This window comes from Anabrus simplex, chromosome 7, assembly GCF_040414725.1.
Source record: "Anabrus simplex isolate iqAnaSimp1 chromosome 7, ASM4041472v1, whole genome shotgun sequence".
Classification (NCBI taxonomy): Eukaryota; Metazoa; Arthropoda; class Insecta; order Orthoptera; family Tettigoniidae; genus Anabrus; species Anabrus simplex.
In genome coordinates, this window is record NC_090271.1 from 182324158 (window position 1) to 182349982 (window position 25825).

A 25825-nucleotide genomic window follows, 5' to 3' on the forward strand; every position below is an offset into this window, starting at 1 on the left:
CCAACCTTGACGCAAATAAAACCCGTACCCCAATTTCGTGCCTCAAATTTAAAAAAAAATATGCAGGGATTATTCGCGTAAATACGGTAATAATAATCATTATCATCATCACCTCATCATCCAACAAACACTGATAAAAACCTGATCACAGGTTTTGGGAGAACTATAAAAACCCTGTGAATCAAAACAGGCAAAACAGGTTTAAGACAAGGAGATGGTCTCTTTCCAATCTTTTTCAATTGTGTTTTTGAGAAATTTACCAGAGAATGGCGAAAAGAAATGAGTCGCTTCATCTTTTCTAATGAAATTAGATTAGGTCACAAAAGACCGGGCCTAAATTTGAATGCCTTGCATTTACTGATAATGTAGTGTTTTTTGCAGAGAACCTACTAATATCAAATAAGCAAATCGAAGTCCTCAAAGAAACAGCAGAAAAAACAGGATTGCAAATAACTTTTGAAAAGACTGAGTATATGAACATAAGTGCCACAGATCCATCTTATACAATGAAGACCAAGTATGGTGACATCAAACGGGCTAAGAAATTCAAGTACTTAGATGAGATTCTGACTCCAAACATCAGTGAAAATGCAACAATTGAAGAATGGGCGAGAAAGATGGAGACAGCATTCAGACTGTCAGAACACTTACAAATCAAAATCCCTGTTGTATCAGGCCAAATGCAGGCATTACAGTACTGGAGTCAAGCCTGAATGTTTATATGCAGCTGAGACAATAGCCGGCAAGGGACTCTCAGATGAGGAAAAAAAAGTTCCTTAGAAAGATTCCTGGACCCAGGAAACCAAAAGATGTATTTACCTTCCACTTAAGACCAAATGAAGAACTATACCAAAGATTTGGAAATATTACAACCACAATGAAGAAAAGGATATTGGCTTTCTATGGATATATTAAAAGGGCGGAATCAGAAAGGCTCATCAACAAGTTTCTCACTTTCCAGAAGAACAGGAAAACTCAAGTCCCATGTGTGAAAATTGTTCATCGGGATCTAGAAATGTGTGGAATCCAGGCAGAAGACATAAGAAACAGAGAAGTCTTCAGAAGAAAGGTTGTTGAGGTGAAGGATCTGTAGATTACTAGAATGTAACAATTACAAATTTATTTCATTAAGTGAATTATGAGTAAAAATTACATTTTTTGAAAAGTAACTATTACAAGTAAAAATTACTAAAAAGGATGTGTTACAAGTAATTGAATTACTTGTACTTGATAGCTTTCCAACTCTGATAATATATATTAAATTAAGATCAATTCTGTACAGTTTAAAAGGTTCCATTAAAAATTTCTGAATGGTTCCTCTGGCACCTATTATTAATCCTATGACCTCATAGTTCCCACTGATACCATAAATTCATTGTATGCAACTGCTCAGCATCACTGTCCTTAAACATAATAATAATAATAATAATAATAATAATAATAATAATAATAATAATAATAATAATAATAATAATAATAATAATAATAATAATAATAATAATGATGATGATGATGAAAGCTGGGTGGAGTCAGGATATCTTATTCATAAGTTAGAAGTAACAGACATAAAAGTAGCGAGAATGATTGCTGGTACAAATAGGTGGAAACCATGGCAGGAGGGTGCTCGGAATGAGGAAAGGCTAAGTTTGGAATGAACTCTAGGGATGAAGCTGTATGCATAAACTGGCTTTGGTAGTAGGGTCATGCGAGAAGGATGGGTTACCCAGGAGAATAATGGATTCTGTTCTGGAGGGTAAGAGTAGTAGAGGGAGACCAAGACAACAGTGGTTAGACTCGGTTTCTAACGATTTAAAGATAAGAGGTCTAGCACTAAATGAGGCCGCAGAACTAGTTACAAATAGAGGATTGTGTTGTTTAGTTAATTCACAGAGGCTTGCAGACTGGATGCTGAAAGCCACCCAGCAGGGAAGAAATAGAGATCATCAAGGGCCTCAAGAACAACCAGATGGTATAGTTGCAGAGACGTGGAAGCACATAGATGAACAGTCTCTGCCGAGTATCACCCAGATCATTCAGGATATATGGAGAACAGAGGTCTTGTCAGAGGGATGGATCTCACAAACCTCAAGACTATCCTTGCACATGGAGCCGAGGGAGGGCATCCCTGGGTAGCCATTATAGTGGGTTTCCAAAAGGCATACGACTCAATAGTCAGACTGACAGACCCCATTCTCTACCCTGTGGGAACTAAGCCTGGATGAGAAGACCACCAGACTGGTCCAAGCTACCTTGAAGAACACCACCTCCAAAGTCAAGTTCAGGGGTGAGCTCTCAGAGAGCTTTCCCATCCAGACAGGAATTGGACAGGGAGATGGCCTCTCTTTCATACTCTTCAACTGTGTACTAGAGAAGATCATCAGGGAATGGACTGCCACATTGTTATCAAAAGCAGGACTGAAGCTTGGGTACAAAAAAGACGACCTCAGTGTATCCTGTCTGGCCTTCGAAACTGATGATCTCACACTACTGGCCAACAGCATGAAGGAGGCTACGCACCAACTACAGAGCCTCTACAGTATTGCAGCAAAAACCTACTTGAGGGTCAATGTACAGTTTATCACTAATATAAAGCAGGCTCCTTCTACAATCTCACTAGGAAACAACTCCATAACTAAAGTTCCTGCAGTCGAGTACTTACGAGACTGGAACTCGGAAAGCAAGAGCTAAATGTTGGTCATACACATCAAGTGCACCAAGTTAGAGAGGGAATATAATTCCTGTAAAAGCATCTACACTTCCAAGTACCTCTCCATGAAGCTGAAGCACTAAAACTCTGTAGGAAGACCTTCTGTACTCTACGCCTCTGAGTGCCTCTTGATGAATTGAAAGGACCCACTCAGGAAACTAGAACTTAAAGAGAGGAAGATCTTGAGGAGGATTTTTTTTTTTTTTTTTTTTTTTTTTTGCTAGGGGCTTTACGTCGCACCGACACAGATAGGTCTTATGGCGACGATGGGATAGGAAAGGCCTAGGAATTGGAAGGAAGCGGCCGTGGCCTTAATTAAGGTACAGCCCCAGCATTTGCCTGGTGTGAAAATGGGAAACCACGGAAAACCATCTTCAGGGCTGCCGATAGTGGGATTCGAACCTACTATCTCCCGGATGCAAGCTCACAGCCGCGCGCCTCTACGCGCATGGCCAACTCGCCCGGTGAGAAGGATATTAGGACCCATAAGAGAGGAGGGTGGCACCTACAGGACCAGGTGCAACAAGTTCTATGAATATCAGGAAGACATAGTCACATATATGAGGAAAAGGTGACTGATCTACGGGCACATGACCCACCTGAAACCCTGCAGGCTCACCAACAGAATTCTCACAGTGACAAGTAGGGGAGAGGTTTCCAAGGTACCTCAGTAAAATCAGACCTAGAGGAACTGTACATCCCATTAGAGACAACAGAAAACTGATCTCAGTACTGACAGGCCATCCTACAGGGAGTCTTGCCACTGTCCTTCACATGCCAAAAGAGTACAGGAACCACCAGGCCTAAGTGGATGGATTAGAGGAAGCAGGCACACAGCCAGAAAATGAAAGCGTACTGCGCAGAGAAAAAGCAGAAGACCCTAGCCAAGAGTTAAGAAGAGTCCCGTGGTCCCCAGTAGGCCAAAATGAACTGAAAATAATAATAATAATAATAATAATAATAATAATAATAATAATAATAATAATAATAATAATAAAAGTAATTAACAATCTGAAAAATAATAAAGCTAGTGGAGAAGACTCTATAATAGCTGAACTTTTGAAATGGTCTCAGTAAAAAATCATTGAGGAGCTGTAGTTAATTTTTGAAGATATTTGGGGAACAGAGAGGATGCCAAAAGAATGGAAAGTGGCTCTAATACACCCATTGCATAAAAAAAGGGGACAAACAAAAGGTTGAAACTACAGAGGCATCTCTCTTCTGCAAATTGCATACAAGGTATTCTAAAAATTATTGCTGAATAGAATAGAAACATCACTTGACAACCGAGTGAGTATCGAGCTGGATTTCGAAGAGGTAGATCAGTTCGGAACAAATATTTAACTTAAAATCCATAATTCGCCATAGGATATTGAATTCAAAAGACATTGTTGTGACTTTTGTAGATTTTAAAAAGGCCTTTGACTTGGTTGATAGAGAAACCATAGATAAAACAATTCGTGAATTTGGTGTGAAAACTAAATTGGCAAACCAAATACATGAAACCCTTACTGACACAGTTTCAAAGGTGAAATTTATGGGTGAGATATCCAAATCTATTAAGATAAATACAGGGGTACGGCACCCCTTCTATTCAACTGTGTTCTAGAGAAAATTGTAAGAATTTGGAACGTAAAGCTTAAAGAGCATAACATTTTGCCGGTAACTTCGGGGAGAAAAAAACAGAGGCATTGAAATAAATTGCCTAGCATTTTCAGACGATTTTGCTATATTGTCAGAAAACTTAACAAGTGCAACAACACAAATCAATCTCTTGGAAGAAATAGCCAACAAGACAGGTTTGAGAATCTCTGTAGGAAAAACAAAATTTATTACAAACATCAAGAATGCTCCAAAATGTTTGGCAACAGATATTGGTCCAGTAGAAAGAGCAACAAAATTCAAATATCTGGGAGAAATAATTCAAGAAAATGGTTTAGACAAATCTGCAGTAGAAGAAAGGGTACACAAGATGAAAAGAGCATATGGTATCACGAAGAATTTTTATAACAAAAAGTGTCCATCTAAAAATCTTAAAATAAGGCACTACACTACAGTGGTGAAACCGGAATGCTTATATGCAAGTGAATTCCTGGTACTAAACTATAGATTAGATAAACTTGAGGTACTAGAAAGGAGAATCATGAGAAAAATCTTAGGCCCTATGAAAACAACAGAGGTATGAAAATTAAGATAGAGGACAAACAAAAGGTTGAAACTACAGAGGCATCTCTCTTCTGCAAATTGCATACAAGGTATTCTAAATAGAGTAGAAACATCACTCGACAGCCAACTGAGTGAGTATCGAGCCTGCCTGAAGAAGTATGCCTGAAGAAGCCTTTGGTGGAGATCATAGAGTTGTGATAGGAAAATTGAAAGTTGGAAAGATTGAAAAACCCCAGTTAAGAAGAGAGAAAAGAATTAAAGTATGGAAGTTGAAGGAGAAAAGCATACAAGAAGAATTTCAAAGGGAAATAATACCCTTGGTACCCAGGACAGAGGTGGGGAATGTTGAAGAGGAATGGAAAAAATTTAAGGAAGCACTGGTTGGATGTGCAGAAAAGGTGTGTGGTAGAACATCAGGAAATGTGAAAGACAAAGAAACACACTAGTGGAATGATAGAGTAAAGATTAAAGTGAAGGAAAAGAAAATGGCATGGAAAGCATGGAAAACATCTAAGACTGAAGAAAGTAGAAGAAAATAAGTGGAGGCAAAGAATTTGGCCAAGAAAGTAGTGAGGAAGAAAAGAGGAAAAGCTGGGCCTTATTTACACAGACATTGAGAGATGATACGCAGGGCAGCAAGAAATTACTGTATGGTATCTTAAGAAACAAAAAGAGAGATCAAGTAAACACCAGATTTTTGAAGGATGAAGGTGGCATAATTTTAACAAAGCCAGAAGAAATAATAGAAATAATAGATGAAGAGAATATTTTCAGAAGCTGCTGAACATAAGAACGGATGACAGTCATTCAATGGACGACCAGGAAAGGCAATTAGTTGACGAAGAAATGGATAAAGAAATTACAATGAATGAAATTGAAATGGCAGTAAGAAAGATGAAGAATGGAAAAACTGCTGGAATAGATGAAATTTCAGTGGAGATGATAAAGGCAGCTGGAGCTGTAGGCCTGCAGTGGACATATCGGGTTCTCAAGAAGGTCTGGGAGAATAAGGAGGTCCCTGAGGATTGGCAAAAAGGAATAATCATCCCAATTTTCAAGAAAGGTGATAAGAAAGTTTTGAAGAACTACAGGGGAATTACTCTAATATCCCATGTTGCTAAGATAATGGAAAGGATACTGGAAAGTAGAATAAGGTTGAGGGTTGAGAAGCAGATACAGGAAAATCAGTTTGGTTTCAGAAGTGGAAGGTCAACGATAGAACCCATTTTCATTATGCGACAACTAATGGAAAAGCATTGGGAGTACGGGAATGATATGGTGATGACATTCATTGATATTGAAAAGGCATATGACAGTGTCCCTAGGACGAAAGTTTGGGACAGTCTGGTGCAAAAAGGAATTGGACAGGGATTAATAAAAATGATCATGGCATTGTATAAGGAATGTTGTATTTGCGTGCAAACACAAGTTGGCAGGACAAGTTGGTTCAAAATAACTAGTGGGCTGAGACAGGGAAGTGTTCTATCACCAATCCTGTTTACATTAGTCATGGATGACTTCATGAGAACAGCAAAAGCAGCATATGGAGGAAGAGAAATGAACATGTTATTTGCAGATGATATTGTGATCTGGGGAGAAGACGACAGGAAGGTTCAAGAACAGTTGAATGTGGTGAATGGGAAGATTGAAGAATGTGGATTGAAAATAAGTGTAGAAAAGAGTAAAACTCTTGTTATGACTAGAGGGGAGAAAGAAGGGAAAGGTCAGATTAGACTTGCAGGCAAGCACCTGGAAGTAGTGGAAACGTTTAAATACCTGGGGAGTGAATTAATGGAGAATGCTCGACTGGATGCTGAGATTAGTAAAAGGATTCAAGCTGGAAGTTGTTTCTATCATAGTGTAAGAAATATGTTATGGGACAAAGATGTGCCAATGGAAGCAAAGGATACTATGTACAAGATGTATTACGTACCCATAACAACTTACGGAGCAGAAACTTGGACAATGACAAAGAAGGATGAGAGTCGAATACAGGCGGCCGAAATGAAATTCTTGAGGAGTATGATACAGAAGAGTAGAAGAGACAAAATAAGGAATGAGAAAATCCGGAAAGAAATTGGAGTGGAAAAAATGAATGATAGAATAGAGAAGAGCCGACTAAGATGGTTTGGGCACATAAAGCGAATGAGCGACGAAAGAATGCCAAAAAAGGTGGTGGAAATGCAAATCCAAGGAAGGAGAGGCCGTGGACGACCACGATTGAGATGGAAGGATACCATCCAACGCAGCATTATAGAAAGAAACCTCGACTGGGACATAGTGTTGGAGGAGGAGTGGTGGAAAGACCGAAGACAGTGGAGAGGAACCATATTTGCCCCTACCCGGCTACAGCTGGATAAAGGGAAATGATGATGATGATGAAATATACAGGAACATAGAAAACAGAAACCATAAGAAAAAGGAGATTGCAATTTTTCAGACATATTTGCAGAATGGATGATTCCAGATTAACAAAAAGGATTTTCAAATACCTTTGGGACAAAAAGGCAACAACTAGCTGGATTCAAGAAGTAAGGAAAGATTTAGAAAGAAATAATATAAGAGAAGAAGAAACTATGTACAGAGAAATTTTTAGAAAGAGGGTAGTAAGTATGGAAGGATTCCAAGGAAGATTGAACAAGAACCCTGGTGCGAAGTGGTCCAAGGACAGAAGAAAACAGCATAGTGAAAGGATGAAAGAAAATTGGAAGGAGCGGAAGAGAAAACAACACAGTATGAAGAACTGAATTGAAATTGGCACGTGGTCCTTAGCAGGCCTCATCGGAAAGAAGAAGAAGAATGACAATCATAATCATTTACTTCTGTGTCGGTGCGACGTAAAGCCCCTAGCAAAAAAAAAAAAAAAAAAAAATCATTTACTTCTTCCTTTTTTTAAACTCAGGATGATGATTTTATTTATTTACTATCTTAATGAATTACTTTTTTTTTGAACTCTTTCTTCATGTGAATGTCACTCCATCAACCAGTTTTCCTACATACATACATACATACGTACGTATAATAGACAGTTTTGTCTTTCATTGTTCTGTCTGTAAGCCAATGTGAATTAATTGCATCAACAACTCTTGTTTGCAATTTGCGTTATGGGCTCAGGTAGTTTTACATCTCTGTCTTCATTTCATTAAGAAACTTGCTGCCTTGGTCTCCTCTATTTCTCTTTCTCTCCATTATTCTCCTAGTTAACCTACCCTCCTCCAATCGCTGCACAAGACCCTGCACCTAAGCCGGATCATAGACTTCATTCCTAACTTAGGTTATCTCTCCTCATTCTGAGTGTTCTCCTATCGTAATTTCCACCTGTTTGTGTCAGTAATTATTCCCATTACTTTAATGGCTGTTCTAGCTTATATAAGGTATCCTGAGTCTATCCAGGTTTCTCTCCCATACAGTTTAGTTTGCACCGAGCGAGTTGGCCGTGCGGTTAGGGGTTTGCATTTGGGAGATAGTGGGTTCGAGCCCAACTGTCGGCAGCCCTGAGGATGGTTTTCCATGGTTTCACATTTACACACCAGGCAAATACTGGGGCCATACTTAATTAAGACCATGTCCATTTCCTTCCCACTTCTATCCCATTGTCGCCATAAGACTTATTTGTGTTGGTGCGATTTAAAAAAAAAGCCTGTAAAAAGAGCATTGTAAGGATAATGTTTTATCTGAGAATTCTTTCTTGCAGAATATCGTAGCTTTGCTGCACACCTGATTTTATTTCACTTACTACTATCCTGGGAGAATACACATCCTAAATACTTTTAAAAATCCACCCATTTCATTTTGTCTTCCTTATGACATTCAGTCCTTGTAGGTTTCTTCCCAGCTGACATCAGTTTAGTTATGGAAATGCAACTTTTAATTTCAGTGAAGTTTTATTGGATGTAATTTTGCATTTGCTATCCTTTTTTCATTCAATATTCACATGGTGTAGGCCAGGAGTGTAATTCGAAGGCATCTTGAGTATACCAGAATATATTGAACAGTTCATGTATGTTGCTGTGGGCCTGCTTGTAGCAATGCAGGTTATTAATGCCAATTGCTGTGTGTTTTTATTTTTTATTATTTGTTTAAGCTATGTTATAATTATCATTTCCCAACTTCCAAAGAAACATTTGTGATAGATGATTTTGATGTTAAGTAAAGGAGGGGTAGTCCACCTTTTACTTAAGATCAGTATGGACTTAACATCAGTCTGGACTAAAAATGAACTTTATTTCTTGCAGTGGATGATTTTGTCACTTCTTGTTGTTCTGCCAACTTTTGCATGTATGAACTATAATTGAATGTAGAAATTTGAAGTGGCTTTGTGATACTGAAATAATGAAACTCTGTAGTATGAAAGATTCTGAATGTATTAATTGCATCTTACAACATTGGAAATTGTATTTTTGTTTTGTCTATTCATACTGCATCTTTTATGACAAAAAAGATACAGAAAACCCACTGTATTGAACTCTGAACCACTCCAGGCTACTAAGTTTACTTATCTTTCTCATATTTCCCTCCTCAAAATTGCATGTAAAAAGAAATAAAAATAAAAAAATACAATATTCATTATACACGAAGATCCTATTTCTACAAGCCTATTCATCCCTGAAATAGTAGACATTATACTGAAGACTGTGCTTTGTAGTAACTAACATTGCTGAATGTGGAATCCCTAGTTTATCATGCCTGCATGCTGAAGCCTTACTCAGTTCCTGAAGCAGGCCTTGGAAACTTAAAACTACAAAATAAAAACCATAAATTCCTACATTATTTATTTTGGTTTTGTTTCAGTACCATATGTTAAAATAGCACTTTTACAGGTATCATCATCATCATCTTCCTTCCAAGTATTGGGCCATGTGTCCCGTTACGGTCTTGCATTTTTCTTTTTGCAAGTCTTGAAAGCAATCAAATGTCCTTCCGACGGGTTGGTAGCCTGAAGGAAGTTCTATGCAGTAATTTAAGTGAATCATCTTTTTTTTTGTTTTTGTTTTGAAATTGATGTTATAACATGCACATTGGGGTTCCAAATTCGGTGGAGGTATTTATGTGCAATGAATGTTTAGTTTTCACTACAGAATTATATGCAAAAATAAACTTTAAACATATTAGGTTGTGTTTAGTATGTATAAGACATCCCGAAGAGATGCTCAGTACAGAACAAAAATGGTCAACTGGACACGAGTAGGATCTGAACTCTTTTGCATCAATGCTCTTACTAGTTCAGCTGCGGTGGCTGCCAACTTTGGACTTGGAAAGCCAGCACCTTAATTGTTTGAGCCACTCAGCCTGGCAGATCATATTTGTTTTGTTGGAAAGGACCTAAACTACAGGTCCAGCACTACTCTGCTGTCACAACTGTAGAGAGCATGCAAATTGCCTGAGCCCAATTCTGTGAAAATTGAATTTTCATGACTGTATTGTACAATGCAATTTGCACACACTCTGCAATTGTGATGGCAGTAGTGCCAGTCCTATAGCTTAGATCCTTCACAATAGAATGAATATGACCTAGGCCACCATAGCTCAACTGGTAAGTGCATGTAACACAAAATCGGAAGGTTGTGGGTTAGGATCCCACTGGTGTCTGGTTGGCCATTTTTATTCTGTACTTATCATGTCTTCAGTGTATACTGTATGTACTATGTATTTAAAGTTTATTTAGGGTACTTATGTGCAGTTTAGACATAATCTCTACATGACTTTTGGGCATTTGGATTGTTAAATAAAGAGAAAAGAAATAAAAGTGTGAACATAGGCCTACTATACAACAGAAAATAAAATAAAGGACTGCTTTTAGTATTAAGTTTCTGTTCCTCTCATTAAATTCACTGCTCTTGATCCCAAATAATGCAAATGTTTATGAATTTTGGGGTGGTTGTTGTTGTTGTCATTGTTTAATGGTACGGTAGATCTTAAGATTCATTTATTCCATTTACCTTTCGTCATCTCAGTACAGTCGTCGTTAGTTGTTCACCTCGTTGCGTGTTCAGCTGAATTTTAAGCTTGTTAGGAGTTAATGTTTCTAAAACTTGCATTATTAATTCTTTCTGTATGAAGAAAGACATTTCTGGACACTTGGCTTCATAACAAAGCATAGTTCTTCATGCTCCATGACCAAAGCAGAAATATAGTGTTCCGAGATCTGAGATTTGAATTCTGACAATAATAATGATCATCTTTAGCATGGTTTTTCTCTTTGTTTTGCTATACTCTAGGAAAATTGTAGACAAATATCATGATGCTCTCAAAATTTTGTTTTTTCCGGATTGTGCAAATATGACTCTGGCAGACACAACCTACGTCGACAAAATTTTCTTTTATAATAATCAGGAACTCTCCTAACACACAAACAGTTGAATGGGTATGATGCAGTTGGGAAACTACCATTCATATGTCCCATATATTTTTCTGTATTTAACAATATTTCTTGTCCCAAAAAAAAAAAAAAAATCTGTTCTTGATTAGCAAATGACAGTGTTCACTGCCAAAAGTAATGATTTGCTCATATGAAGTTCCGTTAAAAGGTCTGACTTTTAGACAGAATAGTAGAAGTCTGGTCTTCCTCAAAGTTAATGGTGTATTCCTCACTCTGGTGTATGCTCTCTAAAGCTGGGAGAGGAGGGATGGAAAGTCCTTAAACAGAAATCCCTATACTACGAAGAGGTAAGTTTTCCTTTGTCCATGATTGTACCTATCTTAGTACTGTGCTTAAATGTTTACAGTTATATTACAAAGTCTGCTAGAATGCATTACATAAACAGGATACTTGGAGCTGATGCCTAAAGATGTTTCATCATATTCAGTAGAATGCGACTGCCACCATGGCATGGTGCATAGAGTAGGTGCTATGAGGGAAGTCGCATAACCTATTTCTATTAATAAACTTAACCATTATAGGTTAATATTGTGTTTGGTCCGTATTGACTAGTCTGAATGTATAATGTAACTATTTAAAATAGTTTATTTGAATCCGCCTTGATCAATACACTCATTAAATGAAAGAAAAACTATTTATTAAACTAAACATGTTTCGGGAAATCTCAACCATTCCCTTCCTCAGTGGTCAGATCAAAGAACAAAACATTATCACACAATCTTTTGTTTTACAGTTTAAAGAAGTATTGTCCTAATACACCATATCAAAGAGTAAAAAGAAATATTATAAAAATGATCAATACATAAAATTTTGGTTGAACTGAATGAGAATACTATATAAATTTAGGATCTTCAAGTTTTTCTTCTTTTCTTCTTTTTGCTCCTTAAATGATCATATGCTAGTCTGTACAGTGGGTTATCTTCTGCACTTCTCTCATTTGAATTTGATTCAAAATTATTTTTTTGTGCAAGGTAAATTTCTAAATTTTCCAAAACATTCATTAATTTTCCCTTTTTGGCCGAATGTAATAATTTCATGTCATTGGAAATGTCTGTAAATTTATGATTCATTTCAATCATATGTTCTCCCATTGCCGAATATCTTTTATGTTTAACCGCATTAACATGTTCTTTGTACCTTATAGCCAAACTTCTACCAGACTGTCCTATGTATCCTTGTTTACATGTTTAGCATGTTAATTTGTAAATTCCTGATTTATTAAATATACATTTATTCTCTATCTTTTCTGAATTGTAAATTATCTTATTATCCGTTTTATATGTGACATTGAAGTTCTTTTTTCCTGAAAATTTTAGCCAGTTGATAAGAATGCTTATTTTGAAAAGTTAGAACTGCAAATTTCTTTTTCTCTTTTCGCTCTTTAATTAAAGTTGTTTTGGGTTCATTTTTCACTTTATTTGTCATTCTATTAATAAATCTTTTGGAATATCCGTTGCTATGGGCGATTTGATGGATTATATTTATCTCTCTATTATGATTCTTCTTAGACATAGGTATGTTCATAGCTCTATTAATTAAACTGTGAAATGTTGCATTTTTATGTTGACCTGGATGATTGGAGTCATTTCTTATAATAGCATCTGTTTGAGTAGCTTTTCTGAAAATTAGAAAATCAAAATGACCAGAATTTCTAGTAACTGTACAGACTAGCATATGATCATTTAAGGAGCAAAAAGAAGAAAAGAAGGAAAACTTGAAGATCCTAAATTTATATAGTATTCTCATTCAGTTCAACCAAAATTTTATGTATTGATCATTTTTATAATATTTCTTTTTACTCTTTGATGTGGTGTATTAGGACAATACTTCTTTAAATTGTAAAACAAAAGATTGTGTGATAATGTTTTGTTCTTTGATCTGACCACTGAGGAAGGGAATGGTTGAGATTTCCCGAAACATGTTTGGTTTACTAAATAGTTTTTCTTTCATTTAATGAGTGTATTGATCAAGGCGGATTCAAATAAACTATTTTAAATAGTTACATTATACATAACCTATTTCTAGTTATGAAAGAAGTTTTACTAGTGTTATTTTAAAATGAGATTGACCTTTTGTAAGAAACTACCAAATCCTAGAGGTGTAATTGAAAAGTTGGAGTATGATTGTGGGGTCACTATGTGCAAATTCCTCAGCAGCTAGTGTGCTGTAGAATATAGTTGTTGTATTTGAATTAAACTTTGGGTGTGGTCAGTACTTGGGTAGTTGACAACATGCTGGTACCTGCTAGGGGGGGGGGGGGGGGGAACCCACTGGCCACCCCACTGCAAGTACTTTGATTCAGAATATCTTATCAGAGATCCCATGGTATAGTAGGGACATTGATTAGATTTCCAGTGCTCAGGACTGAATCTGCACTAACTTACCATAAATAATTAAGGACATTTAACTTGTATTTCTAAGGAACATTATATAAATTTGCTATGTAGTTGATACACCACCGACAATAATTGGTGTTAAGAGATCATGGAGTGCTTGGCTTGAAAACTGATCATCACATTTAAGCACTCTTATATGAGAAGTGACTTTGCTGGATTTATTCTCTGTCTAAAATACAGATGAGCACTGAACCAAATATACTATGGAGAAGCACAGATAAAGAATTAAGATGATTTTAGAATTACCCAATTGCTGACAGCAAATTAGAAATTTGCATAATGTAGCTGTTATAATAACTATTTTCTTTTTTTTTTTTTTAAAGCCATTTCTTCTTAGATTCAACTTACTTTATAACAGATTCTTCAACCTGTCAAAACTAATGTATGAATAAATACATTTAGAACCTACCTGAAGAAGAAAACACATGATAACAGTTATACCTGAAGAGAAACAACTTAATTAAAATAGACTTTTAATAAAGTTAATTATTTCTAGTTTGTTTCTCTTTCAGGTATAATTCTGTTATCATATGTTTTCTTTTTCAGGTAGTTTCCAAATTTATTCATAAATTAGTTTTGACAGACTGAAGAACATAAGTTGTAAATTATTTTCTGCTTTTCACATAGAAACACAGCACTTGAATTATAGAAATCTCAAGATTAAATTCTTAGTATTAGTTATTTTACGATTAATATTCTTATTTTTGTGCCTCAGTGTTAACTCAGTGATACTTGATTTCTATTGTGAACAAGTTACCCTAACAATTGAGGTTCCGGGAGGACCACAAGACTTTCAAGCGTGTAATTAAATATTGCCTACATTTCCATTAATTACTATGGCCTTCTAGTTATTGAATTGTGAGTGTTATGTTATCCTATCTGTGTACCATGTGTAGTAGACATAACTGTTGCTAATTCATAAATTTACGTTCAAGCTTTGGGGACTTGTTTGTATGGACTTCCTCTGTCTGTGTATTTTGTGGTATGAATATGACATTGTAGTACATTGTATAAGAAGGTGATAATCAATCTATGGTTAAATTACATAGCCTACTAGGACATTTACAGAACATACTCTTGATCATTCACTATAGCAATTAGTGTACCATCCATGTGATTATCCAGAGTAAATTTAGGCCACCGTTCAAAACACACCATTTTAAAAGATTTTTATCAACGTTATAAACGAACATCAACATCAAGTTCAAAGTTCAGTCAGTCTTAATGTGAAAAAATTTCCCTTGCCACATTTTGTCAAATATAGCTGGTGAGTGTTCCTTGCTGGTTTTAGCTGTTACAGAGGGTAAAGCTGATTCAAATTCTGTAATAGCTTCAATTATTGGATGGTCACAAAGCCACATCGTGCTATAAATTTCTACAGCATCTTAAGGTATTTCTTAAGTGTTTATCCTTTAAATTTTAACTGTATCTGACACTAGAGGATGAAATTTCTCTCTAGTGGATTTTAAATACTGGTGCCTGTTGCCCATAGGGGGAATCCTGACAAGTCGTTCTACGTTTGAGGACAAGCGGAACCGTGGAGGCAAGTCTCACACTCGTCATCCCTCGGAGGATTTCCTGCTGGGCCCGCCTACAGACCTTAGCCAGCTGCAGTCAGGAATAGAGAAAATGGGGTTAGGTAGCTTCCAATGTACAGCTTGACTTTTGTTATAGTGCATGTCACACTACCTCCTATTTATGTAGCCTGGTCGTCCATTACATTCTGGAAACTTATACTCCAGAACTTTACTCAGTACTCTTTCTATTAACTTACTCTGATAAAACTATCATAAGGTTGCAATAAAATATCTTTATAAGCCATAGTTAAGAAGGCAGATGTAGTATAGTAGTTTGTACTTAAAATTCTTATCCCAACGTAATACATAGCATTCATCTTTGAAGCAGGGTTATGATAGTAGGGTGGCATAGTCACTGGCTTCTCACCAAGGCGGCCGCGTTTGAAATCTCAACCAATATATATGGGGTTTTTAAATTAAAAGTCGCGCATTTACGGTTCCGATACTGTGTAACACAGGAGGTCCCGTGGCTATGATCACGAAATCAACAGTCTTGTAAAACTACAAGCTTGCTTTCTATTCTTTTGAAGCATTTCTCATATACTTTCTTATTCATCCCTGTCTTCATTAATAATTTTAATGTCTTTTTTTAAACCATCCCTGCCTTCATGTAGGCATACATGCGAGTTTTATATTGGATATTTCATTTGTTGAGAGTTTCAAAATAACTTTTCTCATATGAGTTAAGAACGTGTATACATTCCCTCATCGTATTAGGAGGAGTAGGGCGGCAATAGTGGCAGCTGTTGCTGGTGATGGTGGTGGTGATTATTATTATGATATTAATATACCATCGGATATTCTCTATATTATTATATTAAGTAATTCAGATATAAAATATTAATTTTGAATAAAATATTTTATGATTTGATTCAAGGGAATAAAATTTTGCATTTTCATGGCAAATTGTTCTGTGAACTCCACAGTGCTGATTTATTACATGCCTTCTGCTGTTATTTAACTCCTTGATTCAGTGTATAACGGATGGTGGAACTATTCAGCTAGAAAGGGTACTTTTGATTAAAAGGTGGTGTATTGCTCAATATTTCATGTTTGGTAGTAGTTGCATACAGTCAAATGTCAGTATAACAAAATTCTGGAGTCCGTGAAATTATTATTTTCGTTGTATTGAAATTTTTTAACTCAACATACCGGTACACTATAACAAACCATTCTAGACAAAAACAAGTATACTTTTTACTTAAGCCTATGTTGTCAGCACTCCTGAATTTCATATTGACTGAACTGTAACTCAACTTTTTCATTTAGAGAAAAAATTGGTCATTTTCTTTTGCACTGAAAAAATTACAATGGACACTTCTAGGTAGTTGATGACAAGACTTGCACACATCATCACATTATTGGGAGTGTTGTTCTGTTGAACCAGAAAACAATGAGTGAGTTGGCCGTGCTGTTACGCTCGCACAGCTGTGAGGTAGCATTTGGGAGAGAGTGGGTTTGAATCCCACTATAGACAGCCCTGAAGATGGTTTTCCGTAGTTTCCCATTTTCACACGAGGCAAATGCTGGATCTGTACATTAATCTTTTAAGTGCTGAGTTACCAGTTGACTGTTTGGTACCTCAGTGCTGAGTTTTTTCATTCGTATGTAAAAAAAATTGTAAAAGCCTCAATTTTTAACTTATCAGTGGGGTGATTAGCTTAAAATGTTTATAAATGTTGGTTGTTTATAAATCTAAATGCAAATAGAAAATCCTACACTTATGTTCAATATTATTTTTAGAGAAAACAAAATTACAGTTACGCGCCCATGCGTGCATTATCTTTATACAAAGTAAAGACCCCAAAATAATATTTCCGAAAATCTATAGACAATTAATACATGTAACTTCTTAGAAGTATATAAGTTGATATTTTAAAATACTTTCCAAACCTGGAATGTGGCGATAGTTAAATGTTTTCTGCTGGTTGTTTGTGATGCCGAATTGTTTAACTATCTGCACCAACTCCACTGGCACAAAAGTTTCTAAAAAGTCAATGATTTTCGGGTTGTCATCAAACACTACTTGGCCCTCAGAGCCTGTCACAGTTACCTGAAACTCTGGTGAAGAAAAGTAATCCATCCGCCACGAAATTAGCAATAAAATAGCTTTTGTACTCGCTGTGTTTTTCTTCTTTCGTTTAGAAGGAGGCTCTGTTTCTCTCTCATATACAATATTTTTGGCATTCTCTCTATCACTCTCACTTTAAAAATCGCTTAAAAATTCCTTAAAATGATTATCTCCATCATCACTTTCCGCTGTGGTTAATAACTGAAAGATTCTGTGATCCGAAATAACATCGCTGAAAGAGCAACTAAATTGTTGTTCCGCCATGTTTGTTTACATCACAGATGAACTCCACAGACATCTACAAAAATCTCTGTAAGTTACTTCCCAAAGCTATAATCTGTGATTAATTAGTTCTACATAATGCCCAACAGATTGCAGAACATGTCAGAGATCAAATACGCACTCGAAAGTGAACCGGGAAACAAAAAAAAAAAATTCTCGCGCACCCTCTATAGACGGGCGTAGCACTGGTGGACCGGCCACGTCAGCCTGTCAATAGGCGGGCGTAGCACTCATCGGGTTAATGAAGGTGATGGATAAGACCTATTTGTGTCAGAATTCTCTCGAAACGCAGCCTCAGCAAGAGACAGGTCTCCTTCGCTTTCGCTTTCACCAGCACTAGTATTGCAGTCTTTTTCACCATTTTCTTTCACATGCCCATCTTCCTTTCCTTGTATCACACTGTGAATTATGTCCTCTTCCATAATCTCATCTTCTACGATCACTCCAGTCGGTCAGTAAAATCATTAATGGTTACATTTGCAGAGGTGGGATTTTTCTCACACGTTTCTCTCCAAAGTTCTGTGTCCATTTCTTCTACAACAGAGGTACTAATACTGGGCATTTAGCCCTTGGCACACAGCCTCGTAATTGGGCAGGTAGGCGATGAGCTGTGAAGACCTGCCAGATTCTATCATTGCGGTGATACCTAAGTTCGAAGTGGTAGCAGAAACTAATGAAAAAGAAACTGTTTTGTCAAATCTCTCTGCAGAGAGCTAGTGGGAAGAACACATTTTTGCTAACAGTGGACCGTGAAAAATACCTACTATGACAGCAGTCTGTAATATTGAAAAGGTCTAATGTAGAACACCACTATAAGGCAAAACATGCTCATTTGCATGAGACTGTTATAGGGGATGTTTGAATAAAAACGGTTGAAAATAGATTTTAAATACTATTTTCTGAAACTCAGCAAACAGGGAAAGTCACGCCTGAGTTATTTTACATGCCAGTAAATCTACCGACACAAGGCTGACGTGTTCGAGCACCTTCAAGTACAACCAGACTGAGCTAGGATCGAACCTGCCAAGTTTGGGGTCAGAAGGCTAGCGCCTCAACTGTCTGAGCCACTTAGCCCGGCTGTACTGAATCTAATCTATGAGTAGAGATATAATGAGAAGGGTCCCATACAGGCGTACATTATTCAAGTATAGGACGTTCCATGGATACATATAGCAAGCAATAGGTAGCTAAGTTGGAAAATTCTCTGGAATATCAGTGCAATGGTCGAATGACTATCTTTACCACCTCCAGCAGAGGTCCAAGTGGACCAGTTTCTGTCCAAGTGTCCAACCTTATGCACTTGTCTTGGAGAAAGAAGACATCTTGCTATCTCTGTTTTGGAGGTGGCAGTCATTGAGGAAGTCCACCCCCGACCCAACGGTTTGGTGTGAGTTGTAACTTTTTGCACATCCTAGTCATTTTAAGAGACCCATTACAGAAGAAAATGAACTGTAATTACTTGATATATAGAGTAATAATTTCATATTGTCTTCTGTATTTTATTTAGTGCTGCTTTGAAGAAATTTATATTCTTGGCAGCCAGGATGTGTCCTGAAAGAATTCCAAAAGTATTACTTCTTATTTTATATTCATTGTTCTTATATTTATTTCTCTTCTTTTTCTTGGAATTGCTTTGACTGCAGTACAATGTGCTTCTCAGGATGTGTAGACTCTGGTGGTATATAGTGGTTGTGTATCATGGAGTCGGCCACGCAGGACAACAGCGACCCTTTATTTTGTAGAGTCTACTTGTGAATTAAATAATGTTATTACATTGTTTGTAGAGTTATCAGATAGATGTACAGGTCCAATAACCTACAGTTTCTCCCAACAGTTCCTCCTTCCAAGTCTCTACCAACTCTCTTGGTGCGTCTTTTGCGTTACCACTCACAGTGAAGGGGGCGGTTCCGCAGCCGTCCAGTGCTGCCTCTGAAGTCAGTGATATTTTAAGATGACCTGAAAGATCTAGTTCGATCACATGGCATTGGCCCATCAACTTCCACTTTTATTTTATTTACAGGTAGCCACAACCAGCATAAACAGCTTTATTGATTTCCTCATAGTCTCTGGCTCTCACTGTCTTTCACTGTGGACCGATGCCATCAGATTCAAGGTTCTCCTCTGTCTTGCTTCAGTCCTTAATGAATGTCGAAAGTGTAGATGGAATATTTCTTTGCAACATCAAGTTTCGTGTGACCTTTGTTTACATCTTGTAAAACATAAGGTGTATCTAAAATGCATAGTGAATGAATAGACCGATGTCACAATCGCAACTTGTGGTAACACTGTGTGCATGCGTATATGAATAGAGCGACATCTCAAAGTGTCATGTGGCGTTGAACTTGGAGATGAAGCATGTTAGTCCGTGGCAACCAGTTGAACGTAGTGCGTGGGGAAACTCGTGTCATAGTACAATGGAGCAACGCATAAACATAAAGTTTTGCCACAAAATGAGAAAAGTGGAGTCGCATGCAATTTTGGTTCAAATGTACGGAACAGAAGCTTTTTTTTTTTTTTAATTTTTAATTTTTTTAAAAATTATATAAAATGCTATTTGTTTGGGGCGTCGACCTAGAAAGATCTTTTGCCCCTACTTGCACCATATGTTAGGAACCTGTGTACCGAGCTCGATAGCTGCAGTCGCTTAAGTGCGGCCAGTATCCAGTATTCGGGAGATAGTGGGTTCGAACCCCACTGTCGGCAGCCCTGAAGATGGTTATCGTGGTTTCCCATTTTCACACCAGGCAAATGCTGGGGCTGTACCTTAACTAAGGCCATGGACACTTCCTTCCCATTCCTAGGCCTTTCCTGTCCCATCGTCGCCATAGGACATATCTGTGTCGGTGCGATGTAAAAAAAAAAAAAAAGGAACCTGTGTGTATATGGAAATTGCGGAAGTGTAAAGTGTTGAATGTGACAAAAGGAACGTTAAGGACAGCGCAAACACCCAGTCCCCAGGCAAGGGATATTAATCATTTACAATTAAAAACCCCTGACCTAGCCAGGAATCGAACCCGGGGCCGCTGGGTGACAGGCGGACTCGTTGCCCCCTACACCACGGGGCCAGACAACAGAAGCCATTAAGCAGAATGTGTTTGCAATGATTTCAAGCACTTTCAGGATGGACAGAAAACTCTTGATGATGCGCCACATCCGGATCAACCATCAACAAGTAGAAATGAAAAAAAAAAAAGCATCGAGCAAGTGTGGCAGATGCTGGCACAAAATTGGTTAGTCTCTGAGAAGGATATGGGGGAATTAGGGATTAGCAAGAACAGTGTGAACACCATCATTCACAACAATTTGAGTAAGCGGAAGACCTGTTCTGCATTTGTGTTGCGCACATTGACTGATGAGCAGAAGGAAACGTGGATGGAAATTGCTGGAAATTTCATTGACACATGTAACCATGACAGGTGATGAATGCTAGTGCTACCAGTTTGATCCAGAGACCAAGCGGCAATCGGTGGCATGGTGTTCAACGGGTTCCCCACACCCCAAAAACAGTTATGTCCAAAAGTCCAGGATCAAAACACTACTGGTTGCTTTTTTCCAATAGCAATGGCCTGATCCATCAGAAATTCATACTGGAGGGTCAAACTGTCAATGCCACATTCTACGAGGGCGTTTTGAAACAGTTGCTGGTACACATCAATCGTTTTCGGCCTGAGTTGTACAGGACTGGAAAGTGGGGTCTCCTTCACAACAACACCTGCCCACACACTGCGATCCGTGTGTGCAACTTCTTAGCTAAGCAGCACGTGACTGTTCTTGAATATCCACCATACTGCCCGGATCTGGTGCCTACAGACTTTTTTTTCTCCCTTAAGGAAATCCTGAAAGGCACATATTTACGGTTGTGAAACCTGGACATTGAGCGAGTTTAAGCAAAAACTCAGAACAACCCAAACAGCTATGGAACGGTTCATGCTAGGCTTCACCAAGAAAGACAGGAAGAGAGCAGATTACATCAGGTCAGTCACGAAGGTCAGTGACATTTTAGAAAGGGTGTTTACCCTAAAATAGCAGTGGGCAGGCCATGTTGCTCGGAGAACTGATGGTAGGTGGACAAAGCTTGTGCTTGAGTGGAGTCCGAAAGATCATCTGAGACCTAGTGGAAGACCACCGGACAGATGGGATAAAGACATCCGTAAGATTACATCGCAGAACATCGCTCAAGACCGTCCCAGATGGAGAGACCTCATGAAAACCTACCTTGCTTCGGACTTAAAGAGGCCACATCGTAAAAACAATTGAATATGGCTGACGGTGATTGTGATTGTATGATTCACTTTTTAGACTCGCCATGTAATTTCTCCTTTAAAGAGAACTGTTAACATTTTTTTTTTCCTTTCCTGTTGAGGGATGCTGTAGTAGAAACAGCAAGGGAATGCCTAGGAACAAATGTGTGTAAAGATGGGAAAAGGCGAACATCTTGGTGGAATGATGAAGTGAGAGCAGCCTGTAAACGTAAAAAGAAGGCTTATCAGAAATGGCTCCAAACAAGGGCCGAGGCAGACAGGGATTGGTACATAGATGAAAGAAACAGGGCGAAACAAATAGTTGTTGAATCCAAAAAGAATTCATGGGAAGATTTTGGTAATAACCTGGAAAGGCTAGGTCAAGCAGCAGGGAAACCTTTCTGGACAGTAATAAAAAATCTTAGGAAGGGAGGGAAAAAGGAAATGAACAGTGTTTTGAGTAATTCAGGTGAACTCACAATAGACCCCAGGGAATCACTGGAGAGGTGGAGGGAATATTGCGAACATCTTCTCAATGTAAAAGGAAATCATCTTGGTGGTGTTGCAAACAGCCAAGCTCATGGGGAGGAGGAAAATGATGTTGGTGAAATTATGCTTGAGGAAGTGGAAAGGATAGTAAATAAACTCCATTGTCATAAGGCAGCAGGAATAGATGAAATTAGACCTGAAATGGTGAAGTATAGTGGGAAGGCAGGGATGAAATGGCTTCATAGAGTAGTAAAATTAGCGTGGAATGTTGGTAAGGTACCTTCAGATTGGACAAAAGCAGTAATTGCACCTATCTACAAGCAAGGAAACAGGAAGGATTGCAACAACTATCGAGGTATCTCATTGATTAGTATACCAGGCAAAGTATTCACTGGCATCTTGGAAGGGAGGGTGCGATCAGTCGTTGAGAGGAAGTTGGATGAAAACCAGTGTGGTTTCAGACCACAGAGAGGCTGTCAGGATCAGATTTTCGGTATGCGCCAGGTAATTGAAAAATGCTGCGAGAGGAATAGGCAGTTGTGTTTCTGTTTTGTAGATCTAGAGAAAGCATATGACAGGGTACCGAGGGAAAAGATGTTCGCCATACTGGGGGACTATGGAATTAAAGGTAGATTATTAAAATCAATCAAAGGCATTTATGTTGACAATTGGGCTTCAGTGAGAATTGATGATAGAATGAGTTCTTGGTTCAGGGTACTTACAGGAATTAGACAAGGCTGTAATCTTTCCCCTTTGCTGTTCATAGTTTACATGGATCATCTGCTGAAAGGTATAAAATGGCAGGGAGGGATTCAGTTAGGTGGAAATGTAGTAAGCAGTTTGGCCTATGCTGACGACTTGGTGTTAATGGCAGACTGTGCCGAAAGCCTGCAGTCTAATATCTTGGAACTTGAAAATAGGTGCAATGAGTATGGTATGAAAATTAGCCTCTCGAAGACTAAATTGATGTCAGTAAGTAAGAAAAACAACAGAATTGAATGTCAGATTGGTGATACAAAGCTAGAACAGGTCGATAATTTCAAGTATTTAGGTTGTGTGTTCTCCCAGGATGGTAATATAGTGAGATTGAATCAATGTGTAGTAAAGCTAATGCAGTGAGTTCGCAGTTGCGATCAGCAGTATTCTGTAAGAAGGAAGTCAGCTCCCAGACGAAACTATCTTTACATCGGTCTGTTTTCAGACCAAGTTTGCTTTACGGGAGCGAAAGCTGGGTGGACTCAGGATATCTTATTCATAAGTTAGAAGTAACAGACATGAAAGTAGCGAGAATGATTGCTGGTACAAACAGGTAGGAACAATGGCAGGAGGGTACTCGGAATGAGGAGATAAAGGCTAATTTAGGAATGAACTCGATGGATGAAGCTGTACGCATAAACCGGCTTCAGTGGTGGGGTCATGTGAGACGAATGGAGGAGGATAAGTTACCTAGGAGAATAATGGACTCTGTTATGGAGGGTAAGAGAAGTAGAGGGAGACCAAGACGACGATGGTTAGACTCGGTTTCTAACGATTTAAAGATAAGAGGTATAGAACTAAATGAGGCCACAACACTAGTTGCAAATCGAGGATTGTGGCGACGTTCAGTAAATTCTCAGAGGCTTGCAGACTGAACGCTGAAAGGCATAACAGTCCATAATGATAATGTATGTATGTATGTATGTATGTATGTTCCTGTTGAGTTGGTCAACATAATTAACCTAACGGCATAAATTATACGGTATGTACAGAGCATACTCGCTGCACACTGAAATTAGCAATGAAAGGCCTACAATTCAGATGTTCATAATACATGAGCACTCCAATCCATGCTAACTGTAGATGGGATTACTGTCAATAATCCAGTTTTACATTATAGGATCAGTCAATGTATCCACAACAAATGTAATGACACAACAGTCTTGTTAATTGTGCAAGAGAACAAGAAATACCCTCACCTGGAAATACAGTAGTGTACACATACAGTTAGTTACGGTAATTCCATGCTGCAACTCTCCCGTGAGATTCCCCCCCCCCCCCCATCAGCAGTGAAAGATTGACAGTAGACTCTAAATGGTATCAGAGATAACAGGATAATTCAAAACCAGTGCAATCCTGGGACATTCTATGCTTATCTGTAGCATCCCTTAACTCCATATTCCTTGTAAGAATACTGTAAATTGGGCTAGTTGGCTATACGGTTAGGTTCATGCAGCTGTGAACTTGCATTCGGGAGATAGTGGGCCGATTGCAGAAACGATGACTAGTTTTAAGCCTTAGATAATGTCTACCTAAACAACGTTTAAATCGAGCACAATCTTCCATTGCATAAACAATGTTCAGCCAGTGTTTAACTAGACATCGTTTAAAGTTTCAATATTAGTTTGAAAATGGAGATGGAAGTATCTTTCATTCAACTCTTTGCTTGTCGCAACCAATGAAATTTGTCGGTGCGCGCGACGAACGCCAGTCAGCTGTTTGTCTTCCTACACATTAGTCAAATACGGCTAAGCATGAGCATGACTTGCCCACAGATAAGAATATCGCTTTCGGTGAAAATTAAATCTCATAATATTTTCGACACTAAAGCAACACTCCAACGTACGGGGAAGTGTAGCTTTGATTATACCTTTGTTATGGTGAGTGTAATCTAGTCGTAAATAGCTTCAACGAAGGGAAGGTGAAACAATAGTAATGTGTAACCAAATGTGTTGTACAGGTCATATAGATGGGGATCGTAGGTTCAAAATACATCATCGGCAGCCCTGAAGATTGTTTTCTGTAGTTTCCCTATTTTTACACCAGGCAAGTAGTAGGGCTGTTATTATGGCCATGGCTGTTCTTCCCCAGTCCTCCTCTTTAAACAATAATCACCACCACCACCACTTGCCTTTTCTTATCTCATAGTTGCCAAAAAGTTATCTGAATTAGCGCGACGATTATATATAAACCACATACAACCTACTTGTTTTCACTATTATGTGTGCTTACTTGGCAGTAAATATAAGTGAATCACTCCCGGTTGATGTATGTGACAGCCCTCTGACGATTGGGACAAGTAATTCTGACTTGTAGTATGTAGTCAAAGTGTCCTATAATTCCATGGAAATTACCCCATGTATAATAAAATATATCAGTTGCCAAGAATTGTATTCCAGTTGGCAGTCACCGGACTGTCCCTTTGTTAGTCTCAACAAACAAGTCTCTTGAAAAGTGAAATCTTATTTTAAGCTCTACCTCCCTGTACATTTCAAATGAACTGCTGTGATTTCGCAGTGGGCGACCCACAGAGAGGCCGTCGGACTAACCTTTCTTACCAAAATCGTCTCAACATGATACTACAAATTACATGTTTCATGATACATAACCTCTGATTGTGTTTCACTCCTCTTATTTGAGGTTAAACGGTGTTCTCGGTAGTGTTTAAACATGGCCGGTTGCACATCGGTTTTAGACAGTGTCTGAGAGATAAATAACGTCTCTGCAATGCAGCAACCATACTTAGGCATTGTTTCACTGT

The 25825-nt window shown here is 38.0% G+C and overlaps 1 protein-coding gene across 3 annotated transcripts in view; it reads left to right on the forward strand.

Annotated features, from left to right (window-relative positions):
* mop (myopic) overlaps nt 1-25825 on the forward strand; it is a 310174-nt gene that overhangs the window by 259798 nt on the left and 24551 nt on the right. The window contains exon 18 of one of the 3 annotated variants that reach the window (XM_067151489.2): nt 15141-15282. The exons of 1 other annotated variant lie outside the window; for it this stretch is intronic. In XM_067151489.2, coding sequence (XP_067007590.2) covers nt 15141-15282 — 142 coding nt within the window. Of the gene's footprint in view, nt 1-15140; nt 15288-25825 lie in introns of all 3 variants that reach the window. One more of the 3 variants, XM_067151487.2, reaches the window with a different exon arrangement.